The 20972-nt window shown below is 35.6% G+C and overlaps 1 protein-coding gene across 1 annotated transcript in view; it reads right to left on the bottom strand.

The window, feature by feature from the left end:
- Window positions 1-3707: 3707 nt before the first annotated feature.
- Window positions 3708-20972, bottom strand: part of PCDH11X (protocadherin 11 X-linked) — a 91308-nt gene continuing 74043 nt past the window's right edge. The window contains exons 3-4 of the mRNA XM_009881688.1: window positions 10736-13222; window positions 3708-4353 (exon numbers count right to left, since the gene is read on the bottom strand). Of these exons, the coding sequence (XP_009879990.1) occupies window positions 4348-4353; window positions 10736-13222 (2493 nt within the window). The 3' untranslated portion in view covers window positions 3708-4347. The remainder of the gene's footprint in view (window positions 4354-10735; window positions 13223-20972) is intronic.

Here is a 20972-nt window from a genome sequence, read left to right as displayed (position 1 = left end):
AACACTCACACGTACATGTAAATATTGTCAGAAGATGTACAACCTTTGGAATTCCTGCTTAGACCAGATTTCTTTGAAGAAAACGTAGACAAAAGGAATGTACTGCTAAGGAGTATGAGGTTTTGAAAGAAGCATATTTCTTTAGATTTCTAGTAAGCTTTACAGTACTTTATGTATGGTAAAGTTATTTTAACAATTATAACTCCTAATCGCTGTAAAAAATATCAGAATATTTATAGATTTGATGGTGTGCATGCCCTAAGCAAACAGACCAGAGGTGTACTTAAAAACACTGCTTCTCCAGAATGTATACAAATATATTCTTTAAATAAAATTTATTTTAGAAATAGATAAATAAGACATAAAAGGAACAGTGCTCAGTAATTCCATACGAAAGCAAAAATATATAAATATAAAAATATTTGTTAAAAAGATTTTACAAATAATACTTAAGACCAGGATATACCATAAATATGTGTTTTAAGGTAAAATGGGAAATCACTGAAAATGTGTGCTAAAAAAACCCCGCAGCATTACAGTTTATGTTAAAAAAATAATTCTATTTATGTCACAAACCGGTTTTGTTCCTGACATCGCCCTACTGCCCTTCAACAGTCCTACACTCAAATTCAGAAGGATTTAAAGATATCTTCTGAGGTCCAATACATTTTCTGATGCAATCAGCAGCTTTCATACAAACTGCAGATCGTTTGCCATAGCTTTTCCTTGGAGCGACTCACTTGATATCAGGGCATGTTTGAGATCGAGTGGCACTGAGCTTTGGTAGACAGACATCCATATGAAATCCAGGCATTGACAATACACTACGGGATGCAGAACAGCAAGTCTGAGAGCCATCTTTGGCTGCCAGCATTATAGGGCTAAAAGCAGCAATGTGATTAATTTACTCAGTAAAACTGGCAACAAATAAAGAGCTATTATTTTTGCTGAGCCACAGATAGCACTGTAACTAACCAAAACCAAACACTAGGACTTTTATCTATAGATACAAACCTGTCTGCACTGGTGACATGGGTGGCAATGTGCACCAGATAAAAGGATGAGTCTTTTGAGAAGTTTACTGAGATGATGGTGAATAATAGTAATTACAGTCTAAAGTACAATAAAATAACTTAGAAAGTATGACTGACATTCCAAAGAAAAGATAATGAGTTTTCAATTTCAAAACCAGCTTTTGGTCAACTCTGATTTTTGGTCCTAATTTACTCTGACTTCTATGCCATCAGAAAATAGTATTTCTGTTGGTGAAAAAAAATTAAGAAACAGAGTTGTTTTTTTACACACACACACCTAGCTTTGACTCAGGATGCTCATAGTAACTTAGAAAACCAAACAAACACACACCAAACTAAATATAGAAATTTTTGACTGGCCTCCATTTAGCCAATCAATTTCTAGTAGAAATTGATTTTCAACACACATACACATTTGGTCAGTACACATTAGGCTTTCATGAGACCTTCATGAGCCTATTTAACCATAAGAAGGAAACCAGGTCTCTGAACAAGTCTTATACCAGCCTATGAAATAACTGCTTTTTAAAAAGGGATACTTAGATGTAAGAAAACAAAACTCAAAACAGAGGAAACATGAAACTGAATCACTTAAGAGGTTGCTAGCTTTTCCTTTGGTGCATTTGGAGGGTTATTATATTTGGCTGTGCTGATTCATGAGAGAACTAGACGAGAGAGGTTACTGATTTGAACCAATAATCCAATCACTTGACGTACCTTTTATTTCATACATGCAACTTTCCAAAAGTTTAAAACCATCCTAGATGCTTCTTGAATTTTTTACTGATAGACTAGAATGATATGATCGGTGCAATACTAGGGAAAAGGTAGACCTTCAGCTAGGTTAAAAGCAAAAGAACTAGGAATCTCATGAAAAATTTTTCTCTACAAGCACATAACTGGCGTATTTAAATCAGAAAGGTACTTATCAAAGGTTCTGTTCATACTCAGTGGAAGAAAGTAGGCACTTCTAGAGGGCATGCAGTCCTAATATCAAAATAACTTGCTATAATCTATCTGTGCCTTCTCACTACCAGAGGAAAAACTGAGGGCAACCATATGTCCACTTGAGATGACTAAGCTACATGCTTGAAGTTAGATTAACCTAGTCCAGTATCTCAACTCACTATCCCGTGATTAAAAAAACCCCAACCAAACAAAAAATTCAATATAAACATTCAAATTCTTTGGTGCTTTTCTTAATGAAACAATTTTATGTATATGTCTTTTTTCATCAAGAAAATCCAACCTAATTAACATAAGAACACAAATCCGAAGATTCAAAAAACAAAGAAAAAACAGAAACTGAAAGTCTGTGAAACCCTGCCATCTTCCTGACAAACAACTCTACCAGGCCAAAGGGTTATTACTCTTAAAAAATATCTTCAAATGCTTCCCATCACCCACCTACAAAGCATTTAAGCAAACAATTGTAACAGCGACAGGCAGGACCAATCTTTGTTACGCTAAACAATACTGCTTGAAAAAATTCCTTACTACATTAGGAAGGAACTTTCAACCCAAAGCAACCAGCTGAATTGTGGCATTGAGTCAACAAATAGCATTGCTGCTTGTCTAACCACTGAAAGTGTGGAAGTTTCAGCTTGAAGCATCAATGCTGAAAGGGTATGATAAATAGGAATAGCAACACCGTCTTACACATACATAAACTTTTTCCCAATAAAATGATTTCGTTATTGGAAATGAAAGATTTTATGTAACAGTCATAGCTATATTTATGCCATACAATATGCTAAATTACAATACGTACTTGATTATTAATATAATTTATTTTACAGATCAAATAGCCAAATACACATTTTTAAAAGAGCCAGAGAGCAAACGTGGAGGAAACTATAGGCAACAGTCATGGTAGACATTCTGCAGTCCAAAAACTGAGGCAATGTGAATATTAAGTACAAGCCTATAAATACCTTTACATCAAACATACAGTAACGTGTAAGAATTCCATGTTGTAGTCTAATTCACGAATCATTAATAACTTTTTCTTTAGAAGAAAGTTATATATACTGTATACATCCCAGTTAAAAGCAGTGTCTGTATTTCATTTTATTCTAGCAAACTAATGTTACATGTCTTCATATAAGTGCAAAAAACAGGGTTCTTTATACTCCTTTGCTTCCTAAGAGATTCTGCATTGCATATGAAATACTAGTATTATAGATGATACATATTAAGCATTACTCCCTAAAATGTGAGGCAATATACAAGAACTTGTAACCAACCTGAAAACGAAGCTGTGATAGTAAAATTTTATTTTTTTAATTACCCCTGCTAAGTAACAAATTATAATGTAAAAAATATAAATTTAAAAAAAGTTAACTATATAGAGAAATAATGTGGGAAAAAAACCCAACAGTAGGACATTTCTTTTCCACATGTGCTGGCTAACAGTGAAAAAGGTAGGTATTCTATTCCTTATTTTATCACACTGAAAAGCAAGCCACTAGACTTCTTTTAAATAAAAGTACTTCAAAAAGTTAAATGTATGGCACTTGTTACACAGACATCATCTAGATTTCAGCAAGCAAAATGCAAATTAAATTTTATTTTTAAAAGTTAAGTGAATACTTTCCACTTACTTAAGAGGTGATCGTTTATTACAAAATGTTGTGGATAAGAAAGCAGGAAGTACTCATTTTTCACTACTACTATTGTGCCTATAAAATGAGAAAGCTGTGATTTGATCAATTCTATTTATGATCCATAGCAGCAATAACATCATTAAAAATATTATGGAATAGATATAAATAACACTTAATTCTTAACATGTATAATGGTGCTATAACTGACAACAATTCATTCGTTTTTTTAAATGCAGGGAGTATAAAGAACTTTACATTCTCTTTTTAATGTATGAATAAAATTTATTGCTCCCTTTAATTTATAGAAACAAAATTCCTAATTGTTTCAACTAAAATAAATACGGAAGAAATCTGGGACAAGATGATTACAAGCAAAATAGATTTACCATAATCGCCAACTGTGAAGAAGGATGGGTCACATTACTTTTTTCTTAGCAAAACTACGTTATAGAACACTATAGCACAACGTACTAAAATTTTTGTCTTTTCCTTTTAAAAAATTCTTGCCCTTGATACCTTTCAGTAGGGCAGCTTGAACAGTTCATCGTCACTTCCAAACCCCTCTGGAGATCAGACGATAAATTTCTTCGGCAATCAGAGACAGGACAAAGGGCTTTCTCGTGCTATTTCCTTGTTTTCATGTTTGCTGGCTTAACATCATTGTGTACACGTACGACTTCAGTATATAACATCAGATGCGATGACGTTCAGAGCTGGCAAACAGAGAAACAGCATGAGAAAAGCCCTTTCCTGCATAATTTTCCCCATATATTGTAAAGTTTGTTTCCAAATTTCAATCACCTCAATCACTGTATGGTTTGAGAAGTACTGAATTATTGTGGCTCTAAGTAACCAACCATTTTTGACGTGTGTGTGTTTTCAGGTTTCTGTACACAAGCAAAGATTTGCACACATCTATGTACACATAGCAAAAACACTGAAACAGAAGGAGCCACAGAAATGGCTTCTACGCATGTTATTCTAGGTTTCTTACTATTTTTTTTTTTTAGCTTTATCAGCTTGAAACCCCAAGTGCGGTTCCAAGACTATAGCTATCAGAAGATGAACGTACTACCTAGAACACGTTCTACAGGGTTTTAACAGACTTTATTCAAGAGCATCGTTCCTCAGAGCATAAAATATTTTGATTTGAAGGGTTCTTTTGCATCTTTAATCTATATTTATCATCAGAGTTAAGAGTCCTAAAAATTCACAGAAATTGAGCCATTTGGATCAATCATTTCACAGGAAATATGGCACTGTCGATACCACAGTCACCAAGTCACTACCCACTCACTGGTCAGGAAATTGCTATCAACTGCAGATTATTGAGTGCAATACCTTCTGGGAGAAAATAAGAAAAGAAAGAAGTGTCAAAATTCAACCTCAGTTAAATCAGACTTCGTTGTTGACAATGGTTTATAACTATAATTTAATAACCAAGGTTGGGTCACGAGGAGAAAAGAGTAAACTTTTCAATTATCCCACTAAAAAATGAAGGTGAAATGCACTTAACGTTTAGGAAAATGTATGCTGCTACTACCCCAAGGAAAACTGCTATTGGAGAGAGAGTTGTGTATTGTTCCAGTTTGCATAAAAACCACTCAATTATTAATGCTGGAACTTCATCTACCACTTCCAGCATAAAGTGAGTTAACGAGTTCTTATTGGGGAAAAAAAAAAAAAAAAGCCTTAGTTTTCTCTGAATTAGTTTTTACTTAAGTGTCACATTCAAATTCTTCAAATTTTTCGTCAAACAAAACGTTGCCTTTTTTTTTTTCTTCCCCTCTATTCTTCCCACTCGTGCTCCAGTTTTGCCTTCTGCAATGAGGCAATGGGGGGTACTTTCCAGATATCTTCCCCCATGCTTTTCCAGTGAAAAATACATATTAAAAGAACAATTCTGAAGAAGTTGTACTTCAAAGTGTTCCACAGAAGAAAAGCATTTTCTTGACCAGCTTTACTTCAGTAGTCTTGCACATTTAAATAACTGCTCTCTAATGTCTGAGCTCCAGACTTTCAGTTATCCTTCAGTTAGAAATCTTTTCTCCAGATGTGAATTTCAGGGTTTTTTTCCTGAAGTGTGTACACATGGCAGCATATCAGAACCACCAGCAAAATCACCAGCCAGAAAATTAAGAGAAAATAACAAGAATATTTAGAATCATAGTAATCAATTTTGAAATGGCTTTTAGGAAGGACTTACACCAACAGCTATTTAACTGATATTTAGAAGAAAATGTCCTTTGAGGGTAATTTGCTCTGTATCTGTCAATGCAAAGTACCAGTGTTATCTTTATACCCTTTTACATAAGAGACACATCAGCACTGCCTACTGATGATTACAATATACTAAGCTCACTAGTCTCACTGTTATTAAACAAAACAATAAATTCTGCAGCTAAATATTTATCTATCAGGTGAGTTTTCAGAGCTATTAGTTTCAGGAACAGTGCAATATTCTTTCAGTTCACATCCTAAGCACACTGTTCTCACAGTGAACGGGAAACTGTAACAACATTTCACCATATTTCAAATAAGAATCAAAAACCATCGGAAAATATATCATAACTGTAAGCAGGTCTAAGCAGTCACTAATGAGACAGCAGGGCCCCAAAAAGGCAATGTATTTTAAATGAGGTCTACTTCTCATTCAGATTTCTATAAGGAATATAATTGCTATCTCCAGTCAGTTTCTAACAAATAAGTTCAGTAGAGATCACTGTGTCATCTGAAATTTCTATTCCTAAGTATGGATATGTTCACAGATGATAGAAACCTGGAAACTAAAATCAACTAATGAAGATTTGCATTAGTAAATATGAGAAAAATCAATCTGCACGCCTGTTCACTTCCCACAGATGGTATAGTGTACAGCCAGTGACACTAAATTAACATACAGACCAGAGTCCACTGTGAAGCAGGGAGACCCACCAAAAAGCATGTAATCACAGATTCAGGACATGATTGCACTTTCCAGCTCTTTCCTTGGTAGAGGTGGACTGAAACTGAACCAAGTCCTCCAGTGTTGCTTTTATGAACATTCACGTTTCTTCACTAACAAAGTCAGATAAAACTTGTTCCTAAGTTAAAGTTTAAAATGACAATACAAAAGGTCACAGGACCCTTACTGAGAGAGTAGCTGTTTATTTTCAAAGATATCTACTGTTCTTACAGTATACATTATACCATTTTCAATTAAAAGAATGTCTGAAATAGCATTAATTAGAAGAAAGGGACAAGAAAAAGGAGGATGCATGGGAAGTTCTAATGAACCTTTGCAGTAGTAGCTTCTTTGAACCAAGCTACCAGAGATAACACTGTACTCAATAATTATGCATGTTTTAAATAGACAGGTTAATACCTAAACAGGGATTTGAATTGTCTGAATGTTGTTTAAACTACTTGAGCAAAGATTTTGGATTTTAAAATTGTGTTACGTACTACATGAGAACTACAGTGGAAGAGCCTCTCCTTTCTTTTCATCATTCCAACACAAATGCAAAAAGAATTAGAAGATTTGTGTCAGTATGGAATACTTCACACAGTCTGCTCTCACTAAGGTAAATGTCGAAAGCAAGTGAGCTTTTACAAAGCTTGTAGACAGATAAACTTTAAAGGTGCTATATGTTTTTCCACCAGAGAAACACATCTTTCTATAAGGCCCAAGACTACCAAAACAGTGAAAATCTGACTGGACGTCAGTTTGATTTTATGAGCCTCCAAATATCCTGGTTTGAAAAACCTTATTATGAGTAAGAAGCCCTTTCACAATTTATCATTTGGTAAAACTTCTTTAACAGAATTCTCTCTACTACATCGCAAAAGAAAGCGTACCATTCAGAAGGTCTACTGTCACTAGTATTTATTAATTCCTACGGTGTAACTTCAAAATAATATTAATATCTCTCTCCCTTGCCCTTTCTTACATATAAGTACAACAGAAGCTTGATCTCTCTCTTATGGGAGATTACATTAGGACCACACTTTTCCTTCTTCAACTTCCGGTAGTTCATGTTTCAATGTGTCCTCAGCTGCTTCAGGAGTCTCCGATTCCTCCTCCATAAAAAATTGAGCTGTTGCCTTGCTGTATTTATTTGCCCACATGACCACTAAAGAGGCATTTTGGTTTTTTAGTAGAAAAACCTTTCAATCTTCTCTTGCATGCTTTTTGAGTACAACTGTTATAATGACTTTCTGTCATTTTATAGATCACTTAGACAAATTTAGGAGTAAAGCAAAGACATAATTTCCTTTCTTTAAAGACCTGAATCAATACCATTCAGACACACACAAAATTTAGAGCTTCAAATGAAAACATATATTTTTAGCTTTAACTCAGTATTATCTGAATAGAAAGTCTTGCATGGACAAAACTAAGAACAGTTGAGATGCGTGGCCAATTAATATTATGACCCATCAGAAACTGAAGAGATATCTTCACAGTGAATGTAATCTTCTATAATCTCTTTCAGAAAGCTTTTGCCTTGTAAAACGGATGCATTACAGTCATTGTTAGTGATAAAGTAAAATTTTTTTCTCATATTAGACATTATTTTCATTTTTCAAACTAGCACATCTTCCTTTTTAACTGACCTTAGTATCTTTCAATTCTCCAGGCTGTCCTACCTTTTTCTGAAAATTCAGAGAGTACATGACACAAACACATCATTAATCACAAACATCCTGTTAGTCTCTGAGGCTGGAGGATGGTGAGACAGCATGATATCTGAAGCACTGTGGCATAAGCTTATTTTTGGTTGTTTCATTTCTTTACTGGCTTACAGTGATAACTCTAACTTAGTCTGTCTTGAGCCACCTTCTGGATAAACAAAACCAGTTTAGGATTAAGACCAACTTTTAAAAGATCCATTGAGACTTAAAAATTTTGCTTGTTTTTACTTATAATGAAATACAATTCTGCCTTTGTGATCACGGTCCAACACAAAGAATTTATGTCTAGTGGTCTTTCTTGTCCAATTCATGTAAATAATGGAATTTATGAAATTACTTATATTTTATTTAAATAAGTCACAAAAATGTGAATTCATATGTTTAAAGGTAAATGTGGTGGGGTTTTTTTCAGATTAGTGTAGAAGGCCATTGATAGTGAGTAGTTATACTTTCCCTAACAACGTGATCACTTTCATGCAGAAAAATAAACTTAAAAGAAGGGTAACTGTAGGTTCAACAAAATCAATATAAAGAGTAATAATTATCTCTTTTTGATATTATCAGTGCGTCATACTAATATAATCTCAGGTTCAGCTATATGGAGACAAGATAATATCAGGTAACGAGTATTAAAAATCCCCAGTTCTATTCTGCTCTTCCATACAGGAAGCCCCTGTCATTGACCTTTAAGGTAGAGATAAAAGAAAATGCTCTTTTCCCAACCAACTTCTGCAGAAAAGAACTGCTTTCCATTCTACTTTAAAAGCCCCTTCTGATGGAAAAACCATGTTAGTATAAACCTAGAGAGCCATAAGCTTGCTTTCTTTGTTAGCGGCAGTACTGCATGACAAAGTGTATTTGAGCAGACAATGGAAGAACCTTTTGGCTCAGAGAACCTGTACCAGAACTCAATTGAAAAATCACTTAGATCAGGCCAACAGAAATGCTGAAAACAGCACCACCCTCCTCAGAGTTAAGAGAGTTCAAACAGAGAAACAAATTAGCACGCAGCTTTTCTAATGTGTAATTTGAATTAGAAGATTCAAATATCTTTAATAGAAAATACTCAAATCTCAAAAAGCTATACATTTCTCATTGCTCTTATGTCTTCGAAATAAGAAATTATTTTCTTTTTTCCTTCAATTTTTCTGTTAATGTGTCTCAGAAAAAGATGAAAGCTTTATAAAGCATAGTGATATGGACTACTGCACAGATTTGTCTAGGTAAGGAAAATAAAATAGAATAGAATAAAATAAACAGCCCATCCTGCAATTTTCAAAATTAGGATGACTACTTTGAATGAGGAGGGTTTTTTAGGCACATCTTTCTATCACTACCGTGGTAATAAAACAAAGCCCACAGAAAAAAATTCAAAACCTCAGCTGGAGGGAAAAAAAAAAAAATTTTAACAGACTTAGCATGCTGAGGATTTGTTCCTAAGCAACAGTATTAAAATATATCATCAATAATATACAATAATCCTGAAATATTTGTCTCTTTAATCATTAATTCCTTGACCAAAAGCTTAACTAGAAAACTACTTCCATGGAAAACTTTGTGATATTTGTGAAGAGAAGTAAACAGACAAACGGCAAAGCTTTATTATTAGTGAAACTTTCCAAAATATGGATAGACATTAGATTCAATTTCCAGTGACTTAAGCCTTTCCGTAGGGTCTTGAAGAATAAAAGGTGCTTGGGTTCTCATTTTATTCTTAATTTTACACTGAGGATTCTTTATATATTTCCTTTGCTGTACTGAATTTCTGAGAAGTTAGTATCTGGTTTATCAGGCACAGCAGCAAATACATGAGAGCAATTAATACTGATGCTTCTAATCTTCCCCTAACTTTGCCTGTCAACTGTGTCATTCCACCAGATTTAAGTAGTCCAGTATGTTTCTACTCTGAAAATGGCACTGAAACTCTCAGAGGAAAATCCTTGTCTGTTTTTGAGAGACCTTGAAGTAAAGCTATGCCCAAATGAAGGCTGCAATTCCAGACTCCATTAATACTAAGAACCACTTATCAGATCCTGTAAAGCTTTATTGCTTTCCACCTGGCCTAGATTACTTCAGTTCTTGAGCATTCAATACTACAGAGGACAGTACCATAACCCCGCTCTGCCTTACAGAGCTGCACTGGGTACTGCAGTAATGCAGGAAGTGCCATACTGCCATCTGCAGTCAGGAATACCCACCACTGTAATAATTCAATTTCCTTACAGCCAACAGTCATCTTATTTCAATTTTCTCCCTTAACATTGACGAATCTCAAATTGCTTACTTTTCAATGCCTCGATCAAACATGACCTTTCAAACTTTTAATCCTTTCATTAGAAGTCATGTTGCTCAGAGCTAGAGTTATAGGAATGGCAAAGTAAGAAGGGAAGAAGAAAGAGAGCACCTTAAAATGTCTATTACCTGTCTGGTGTGTATGGGGCCTGGGGTCTTGAAGCCTCCTTGACAGCTGCATTCAGAAACACTGTAAGGGTCCGAGCTGCTTGATGAGCACTTGGAAAGTGAGTCACAGCCCACCACAAAGGTGTTATCTAGAGGCAGTTCCTGAATGACATGGTGCTTCTTGGGGGGTACAGGAGTCTCAGGTTTAATTTGAAAGGTAGGCTGAGGAGAAGCAGACTTGTAGTGCTTTGCTAAATCTGGGCTATCAGGCTTAAATGTGGTTGGTGTAGTGGCCCAGTTATATTTTCCCATAGTCTGTTCTTCTAGTTCTACAGGAATGTCTAAAGTGCCATTTATGTGCTCGTGGCCAGGATCATCAGGTTTAGATTCTTCAATAGTCACGAAGTTGAGGAGGAGACTTTTTGGAGAGCGCTTCTTCTTCTTCTTCTTTTTCTTGATCTGCCTATTCTCTTGGTTTGGGGAAACCCATTCACCACTCTGCTTGTTTTTTTGGACAACCTTGTGCCTAGGTGTCTGGCGGCAGCGTACTAAAGCAGTTACAAAAATTACCAGAATAACTGTCATAGTGCCTGCAATAATGGCAATGATGATCTTGACATAATCATTGGTTTGAGGGGTTATCTCACCATCCCCAACATTCTGGCCAATTGGAGTTTCCATGTTCCTGCGCACTAGCTCTTGTACATAGGAACTGTTGGTGACAGTCTCATTCACAAACAAATGCACAAGAGCTATAGTGTAAAGAGACTCTGGCTGTCCTAGGTCATTGACTTTTATCACCAGTCTGTGCAAGCCATGATCTGATGTAATTACCTTCTCTTTCAAAGTAATATTGCCTGTTAATTGGTCAATTGTAAACAAGCCCCTTGAGTTCCCACCTATGATGCTATAGCGGAGCTCTGCATTCATTCCTGTGTCATTATCAACTGCAAAGACTTTAGTAACTACAGACCCTGGACTGGCTGATGTCGGAACCAACTCATAGGAATAATTAGACGAAGGAATAACGAAAACGGGCCTGTTGTCATTTACATCAACAACATTGATGGTCACTTTGGCAGTTGAGGAACGCTGCAGTCTTCCTCCATCCACAGCTTTCACCTGGAAAGTATACGACCCCTGCTGCTCCCTATCAAAGGTAATATTAGGTCTTATTACACCAGTAAGTGGATCTATAATGAAATTATCTCTACCATTTAATATAGAGAGAGTGACCGCAGCATTCTCTCCAGAGTCAGCATCTGTAACTGTGATAAGCCCCACTGTGCCATACATGGGTAAATTTTCTGGCACATAGAAATTATATTCATTATGTGTGAAAGCAGGGCTGTTATCATTCTGGTCCAGGACAGACACTGTCACAGTAGCATTGGTCTGCAAGGGTGGCATCCCATTATCCTTTGCCAGCACAGTGAAGGAGTACCTGTCTTGCTTTTCTCTGTCCAGCTTTCTCACTGCTGTCAGAATGCCTGTACGGCGGTCAAGGTTGAAAATAGGGGGTGCATCAGAACCCAGGATATAGCTGATCTCAGCATTGCGCCCACTGTCAGCATCTGTAGCACTTATCTTGGTTAGCTGAGTTCCAGGAGCATTGTTTTCAGGGATGGAAAGACCTATGATAGGCTGTGTAAAAACTGGGGCATTGTCATTTTCATCTTTAATTTTGATCAGGAGCATTGCAGACTGGTTTAAGGGAGGTTTCCCTGAATCTGAAGCCACTATTTTAATGGCATATTCCCGTGTGGCTTCATAATCTAGAAATGTGGCTGTCTCCAGAAGAAACTGATTATCAAACACTGGCTTTAACCTAAAAGGGACATCATGATCTGTAAAACAAGTAACTTTTCCATTCAGATCAGCATCCTTGTCCATTACTGTTATCAACGCAATTTTTGTATTAAGGGGAGCCTTCTCAGACAAAAGTACTGTCCCATTCACTGGATTGATGATGTATCTTGTGTCTATTGATGGCACATTGTCATTAATATCCGTGACATTAACAGTCACCGTTGCTCTTGATGGAGTTGAAGTGCCATCACTTGCCAAAACAGTTAGTTTGTGTACAGGAGATTCCTCCCTGTCTAGTGGTTCTCTTATAGTGATGAGGCCAGTGGTGTTATCAATGGCAAACAGCCTTTTGGCCAAACTGGAGATCTGATTGCTGAAATAAAAGTGGATTTGTGCATTTGAGCCCAGGTCTGCATCAGTGGCATGGAGCTGAGAAACAGAGGTGCCCACTGGAGCATTTTCTGGAACACTAACTTCAATGTCATTCTCTTTGAAGACTGGGCGATTGTCATTCACATCAGTCACTGTGACTTGCAGGATGGCAGTGCTCGATCTTGGAGGGCTTCCGCCATCTTCAACTTTAATTTTCATCACATAGGTATCCTTCTGTTCCCTATCCAGGATCTGTTGGACAATCAGTTGAGGCCACTTATCTCCTTCAGGTGTCTCAATTATATCAAGACCAAATACATTTTGACCCTACAAGACACAGAAAGAACATACTTTAGCATGACAATGTATTTAAATATACAGAAACATCTCACTGAGGTTCTGAAATTGCCATGGAATATATATTTTTATATATACTGTATACAGGAATACACATTTATATATTTACGTGTATTCTGCAATATCCAATTTTGCTTTAAGCTCTAGGAGCTTAAGAAAGCTTCTGAGCAAACATGAAGAAATGGATACTTTAAAAAAAGCAGGGGGAGTGGGGGGTTGGGGGTGTGTTTTGCTGGGGTTTTTTTTGTTTGTTTTTGTTTTTAAACTAGTTTCTCTATTTCTACAGAAAAGTTGTTAAATTCCCAGACAGATGTAAATTAGTTTCTCTATTGCATAAGTGAATGCGAAAAAGAGGAATAAAGCCAAATTTCAACCACGTCCAAAGGCAAGACAGTATGCATACACTGGAGGACCTAAACCAACATTCAATTTCAAAGAAAACAAGAAAGATAAAGGGACTGTCTTCTCTGTTCGTGGAGCAACTCTGGACATGATCTGAAAGCATTAGCATAAAACCCCCAACACCATCATTGAAGAGGGCTTTACTACAAAATTCAGGCTACAAACTACTACAAAATTACAGACAAAACTAAGGTGTAACACTTTATCAAAAATATATTTAAAAATGCATTAAAGCTATCCCTTTCTTCATTATTACGTGTTTCACATTTCTAGTGGAAATTACAAACTCAGTGAAGAAAGAAAATGTATTTTAGTTTTGAAAAATAGCACAGAACTATGAGATCAATTTGAAAATACTAATTTTTTTTTCAGCAGCACCTAACAGCCCTGGAATTGAGAAGAAATGCTACATATATTGTGCAAACATAGCTGCTTTTAAAACACTAGTGTTGACAAAGTAGCCTGCTAAAATAAAGACTGGAATCTAGAACAAAATTGCCCCATCTGCTGTCACTTCAGACAAGCAGGGATTAAGAATCACAATTTTCCTCTTTTCTCCCATCTCTCACCCTGCAGAGGAAGAAAGGAACTAAAGGCAGTTCTCCAGCCATATCTTCCAGAGCCAGAATGCAGGTCACTGAAGGTGAATGTATAGAATGGCCACAAAAACAAGGCATTGATAAAGATGCTGACTAAAAACGACTTTCTTTTTACGTGTCATACTTGTGATAATGAACAACTGCATCCAGCCTGGTTCTTTCTTAGTTTATTGTGATTGTCTCTTGCCTTTACTCATGTAGTCATATGTGTATTCTAAACTGATTTGAGACACTTCAAACACTGGGAAAGAAAATGTTCCCAGTGTGCAAGGTTATTTCTCATTACTTGTAAAATATTTGTATTCCAACATATCTTGCTACCCACCATTAAGTGAATGCATTTATAGCTCTAATTCTGTGTAAGGCTGTACTCTTTCATTGACTTGTTTTCTCAAAGCCAGAATATGACCCTATGTAAGTAATCATTTGGTTCATGGAAAAGACCTATTCATCCACATTTCAAAAATTACTGTGCCACTTGCACAGTACTTGTGACAACATTAAGTTGCAATTACGGGCAGTCTAAAGTGAACTGGAACACATTTTGAAACAATAAAACAAATAAAACTTTGGCTTCTTTAGCAGAAGGCGTATGAAAATATAAACCTTGCAAATCATTTCTAAATCAAGACATAAATTTTGAACCAATTAGGTTAAATTTTAGAATGGTAATTCTATGCTGATCTCTTCACGAAGGCGGAGTGTGAGTTTCCGTTTCATCTTCAATCTGGCTAGCAGTTATTCGCAATAAATTTCGTAATTACTGAGAAATGATGAATTATATATTGTATGCTTTAACATAGATTTCCAGATTAAAAAGTAACAGAAGCTAGGGGAAAAAAAACCTGTCAGCTATCTTTTACTTCTTTATTTGTACACAAGTTGACAGATGGGCACTGATTATTCTGTCATTAGATCCCACAACTACAACAAACACTTCATATAGGCTTTGAGTACATGCAGCTATACATATGCATACCCATTTCTGCTTTTCTTTAACTATCAAGTATGAGAAAGATATTTTTCATTATAGCATATGAGTTTGATATAAAATACAGAGCTTCTGTTCCCCATCACTAGCAGTAAGCTACTGGAAAAACAGAAAAGAACGCAAAGAACTCTTCCCAGTAATTTATTAACACTTTCTGTGGAAAAACACTATCCAAGAGTATTTCTTGCTATTCATTACAGGTTTACACATCTTTTTAAACCACAAAAAAAAAAAAAAAAAAAGAACTACACAAAATGATACTTTCTCCTCATTCAAGGAAGTCTATTTCATGTTGTTTAAGGGATAAGGTTAGGTGTGTCATTATGCTGCATTTTAGCAAATGCCTTTTCTAAGAACGGACAGTCCTCCCATTCTAAACACTCCAAAAAATGATGAAACATTCAAGAAACATATTTCTAAGACTATAAGTACCTAATTCTCTCCCTTATGATCAAAGAAATTGAGAGTTAAAAATCCTGAGAAAATCATGAAGAAAACCCTTCAGGATTAAATTCTTGACCTTGCAGCAAATGGCTCTATCATCATTAAAACTTCCGTGAAGTGAAAATTTCCATTAGGGTCAGACTGTTATTCAGACTGAACTGTACCTCAGTCACCACATTATACCAGTGATCCGAAGGTTTCGTTTGCACTAGGAAGGGTATGAATCCATAGGAAAAGCATAATAAATAATTTTTATACAGTACCTTTCGCCATTAAAATGACTGACTGGTAAAAATAATCTGCTACATTATCATCTCCACCAATACAGAAGGATGGGAGTGAGAAATAAAAAGTCGACTTTTTTAATCTAAAAAGACCGTTTAAGCAATGTAACCTAGCTATTTGAGGCAAAACAAGTTATGCCCATCTCAGAGCCAGGATTAGGTTTAAGAGGCTCTAGCCCTGATCACAAGATTCTTTATTGGGGCAACTCACAACACTGTTACCTTATTCGATTTTCATAGCATCCTTCTCAGTGGATTCATGCACACAGTAGTCTCTGAAACAACAAAACTGGTATTCTTGTTGAACACTCTCTACCGTATATTTACCTGATCGTTCGTAATGGATCCAAATGTCCTTTTCGGAGCTGTTTTGGGCTGTCATGTAAATAAAAAATTAGAGAGTTTTTAAAAAATTGTAACATTTAAGTAGATGAATAAATACATAATCAATGACACATGAACACTTAATGTGATAAGCTAGAAGAGCTTCTAGTATTATGGACAGGACTGGATTTAACAGAGCGCACCTAAAGTTTACACATAACTTGCCTGTAGACACACACATTGCAGTATCACAGTATCCCACCACAATGTTTTGTTAAATCCATGGGGTATTGACTACCTGAACATTGTAATTAATGTTCTTTCAAGCCACAAATTGTAATGTGGGCTTCATTGTTGAGAGGAATGGGAATAAAGACCAGCTTCTGGTTAATGCTCGTAACAGTGGCACAGTCTGTTGCGTTCAAAACATCTTATGAACTTACACTTACAGACCAGTAAGTTGATAGAATGTAGTAGTTTCTCAAAGAAATAAGGAAGGGAAAGAATATTGTACTAAATAACCATATTAAAACCACTGCTTGTGATACAAAGTATGCTGCAATCAAGAGTATATCAGTGATTATTTCTTAAAACATTACAAGTTATATAATTTTATATAACAACTATATACTGTTAACTGACAAACAATAGATCCACACTGTCCTCAACCTTCATTCAAGAGTATTCTGAACCTTTATAGAAAGACACATGAGAAAAATATAGCTCATTGTTTTGTGTCTACACCTTTGCCCTATTCTTATTATCAATACTTATCCTCATGCACTGTGAATGACAAACAGATTATAGGATGTATGTCTTTAGTTCAACTGAATCTTGAAAGTCAAGGGCTAGACAACATGAATATAATAAAATTTTACTAATGTTCTATAGTAACTCATTTCAATGAATATTATAACAAGCTAGAAGTGCACACTTACTTATTACATGTCAACAATCCTCTTAAAATCCTCTTAAAAAAAGTTTTATTATTTCTAAAAATCTTACTCTGCCTGAAATCTAAAATAAGCAGATTTAGAGTGACTAAATTCTAGCAGGCTGAATACAGCAATACTAGGAAATGAACAAAATGTCGAAAAGAGAAAAAAAAAAAAAAGGAAGAAAAAAATTATCAGCTTCCCATTAGAAAGTTATTCAGTTATTCATGAAAGTAATTATTTACTAATAAAGCCTTTGGCTGACATGCAATCTTGCATTCAGAGGGCCCTAAAATATTTTCAGAAAGTCCAGAAAACGCATGTTTGCCAACTGCTAGTTATTTCAGATATAGCAACGCAGAAAATCTTTGTAGGTCTCTTACAAAATTACAACATAGGTCCCAGCCACTGTTTTTGTCAAGACATATGGAACTGCTCTATAACTGTAGTGTTATACTAGCAAAGAAAAGAGTATAGTAGCACAATTTCAATTCCTAATGCAGAAAACTGGACAACAGTTATACAGTAGACAGTTTTTTTAATCAAAGCTAGAAATTAAACTTGAATTTTTCTTTCAAAGGTGATACTTTGGATGAGAAAATGGGAATTCCCAAAGCCAAGCTAAAGCCTTTAACACAAAATATTCTACATGATAGACAATAATGGATATAAGTTCCTACAATAGGTGCGTATTAGTACAGTCAGATCTATAATACCGTGCTGTGGCTCTAATAAAGGTCCCTTGTCTGCTATTACTTACACAGTGTGCAGTTCATGTGCTCGTGCATTCTAGAAGATTAAAATTCGTTGGACCGCTGTCCTGTCCCAAGACTGCACAGTCACTACTCTCACTATATCGCACAGCTTCCAACTCACAGTTACTTGAAATACGTGTTATTAATACCAACAGTTACCTTATGAACTGAATGACAGTACCTCAAAGGAGGAAAATAAAATTACAAAGGTAAAATATTTTTATAATGCAAAACTCCGCAGATGCAAAGTCACTTACATACTTGAAACACTAGCTCTTTTTCAAAACAACTACAGACTACTAATTTGTAGGCCAAGATTCCTATGAGTTTTGTTTGAATTATGGTTTCCTGTCAGTATCACACACTTTTTCACATGGTTTCCTTTGAAGCAAGCCAAAGCTTAGCTCTGAATAAACTGAACTTACAGGTTCCAATCCACGGTAAAAGTAGGATCTGGAAGCTTCCAATCATGCATGAACCTAATTTTGTGCGTTCAGAATCCTAATTAGCTCCATCCCTACATAAAAGTTAAGGACATAATTTATTAGCAATGTCTATATCATAATTTGCTATTTTTCTACCTCCTTTTATAAAAGAGCTTCTATAAATGTAAAGAACTACGAAAGACTTCCTCTCCATATATACAACCACACACAAAATCTTACTCGTCCTATGGAGCAGATAGAAAGCAAAATGCTGTAGACGGGATCAATAGAACAAAGGGCATAATAATGAACCACTTCATCATGGAAAGGAACAGTAAAAAGTATAATACAGAATGAAGAAGCAGACAATCAATGGATTTAATACTGATTTTCTGAAGAAGAGAAAAAAGAAAAGGCTAGGAGGTATCCCTAAACATGAAATTACTTCCTTGGAAATCTGAATTTAATGTTAGTAACAAAAAGACTGAAACAGTTCTAACCACTACCTCGCTTGAGCCTCCTTAATGCTTTCAGATGATTTGTTCCTTTCTGTAAAGAGTTCCTTTCAATCTTGTCACACTCTGACTATTCTCAACTTTACTGTCTACGATAGATAGTCAGATAATTTTTTCTAATATGGAATATTTTTGCATCCCCTTCAATTTTCGGCATCCAATTCTCAGAATGTATTTATTAGATCATGTAATTAGAGACAGTGAATACTACATTTTTAATACATTTAATTTTTTGCTGCCCTAAGTTCTCTGGTCTACACTTAAAGCAAGCCTGAAACTCCATACCTAAAATGTGTTAATATTTTTAATCTGCAAGCTTTACAAGCACTAGTTTTCAGTAGTAACTCTTCCCATATTACATCCTTGGCATGTGAAATGCTGTTTGCCGTTTCAACTGTCAGTTGTTTGGTTTTTGGGTTTTTTTTTAAATGAAATCTAACTTCTCTTCTGAATCATGGATTACAATCAAGAAAAAAAACAAATACCACCACAACCAAAACCCTAAACAAAACCTCAAAACTTTTAATAAAAATATACTTCACATACCTCTACAAACTAGGGTAGGAGCAATGCTATATCCACATTACTGCATTAACGTGATATAAAGTTACCGAGATAATTGCTTATAAAAACGTAGCAGCAAGCACTGGGCTGTCACTTGAACAGTCTTGCACAATGTACTTTAGACATAAAATTATATATTTCAGCCAAATATGCAGCTGCACCACAAAACTTTAAGGAATTTACCTTCGCAATACTCCTATTATATAAGTAATCGTACCACTATCTAAAGATGGGAAATTGAAATACAGTGAGATTTTTATCAGTTGTCCAAGGTTTGTAGCTTGTCTGAAAGAGCCCACCACTTCAGAACTACCAATCATGTTTTAAACTGAACTTTAGAACTTTAAACTTTAGAAACAGTCTTCCAAAACCAAAAAAGGTCAATAGCTGCAGGTAAGGCAATTAGGGAATTAACCTCCCCTCTTAATCTCCTCCATTATAGTTGTTCAGAAATATTTACAGACATCCTATGGAAGAGGAAACTACATTTTCAAAGCACCTGAAGGTGTTCATATTAAGGTATTAAAGATGTTTGAGCTTTGCTCTGAATTCCCATGTTTCCACAGCTAGATAAAGCTCCAGATACCTGACTTGTCCTTCAGTACGTTCTCTGCCTTTGCAGTCACACTACAGATATATCATGAAGGAAAAAATTGGAAATTGTATTAGGTAACAATATACTCAACGGGTGAATTTTTATATTTCCATTACATATGTGTGACAATTACATATTTGCTCAGTTTCCTAGTTGAGATCAGCAACAGGAACAGAACCGAGTATCTCTCAGAGAAATAAATGCATAGATGGTTTAGTGATGTAATTCTCTAATGTGTCACTGTGCTTTTGGAGGTAACAGCTAACAGTTCCCTATTACTGTTCAGAACAGCTCCTAAATCACAACCCCATTTTGCTTCAACAGCCAAACAAGGCATCTTAGGCTCCTAATGGCACATTTTAGAGCTCTCAGATGAATGCTGACTGGGTGTTGGAGCAGTGCGAACCTGTAATGCCCTCCAATTCACTACCTGCTCTATAAGCTGATCAGTACTTTCAGGCAGAAAGAGATTAAAACTGACAGCCACTTGTATACAAGAAAATTGAAACAACTGAGACATTTCTGAAAATTCCTTTACCCTAAAGCAGAAACTGTCCAATATCCTCAGCTTCCACTAATTTCAGTTGGAACTGGGGGCGATGGACACACATAGATCTGGCTCTTGACAAGCAGAGAAACAAAAAAATAAAATAGAAAAGTTTTGTTCTTCGTTAAAAAGGAACACAAATACTTGCAAAACAACATTCATTAAGTTGATGTATTGTTATTATCTCATTCACTCGTATACAAACACACAACAAATTTCAGCTAAGGTGCATGATTTCTTTAAGTACACGGCATCTTCATTAAGACAAATCCATATTCTAACCTCTGATGCTGTAGTTTTTCCAAGAAGTTATTTAGCAAGATTGTCTTATTTGATCTGA

The sequence above is a fragment of the Charadrius vociferus genome, unplaced genomic scaffold (genome assembly GCF_000708025.1).
Source record: "Charadrius vociferus isolate BGI_N301 unplaced genomic scaffold, ASM70802v2 scaffold472, whole genome shotgun sequence".
Classification (NCBI taxonomy): domain Eukaryota; kingdom Metazoa; phylum Chordata; class Aves; order Charadriiformes; family Charadriidae; genus Charadrius; species Charadrius vociferus.
The sequence above is the reverse complement of the archived record's forward strand: the minus strand, read 5'-3'. Positions and strand labels throughout refer to the sequence as shown.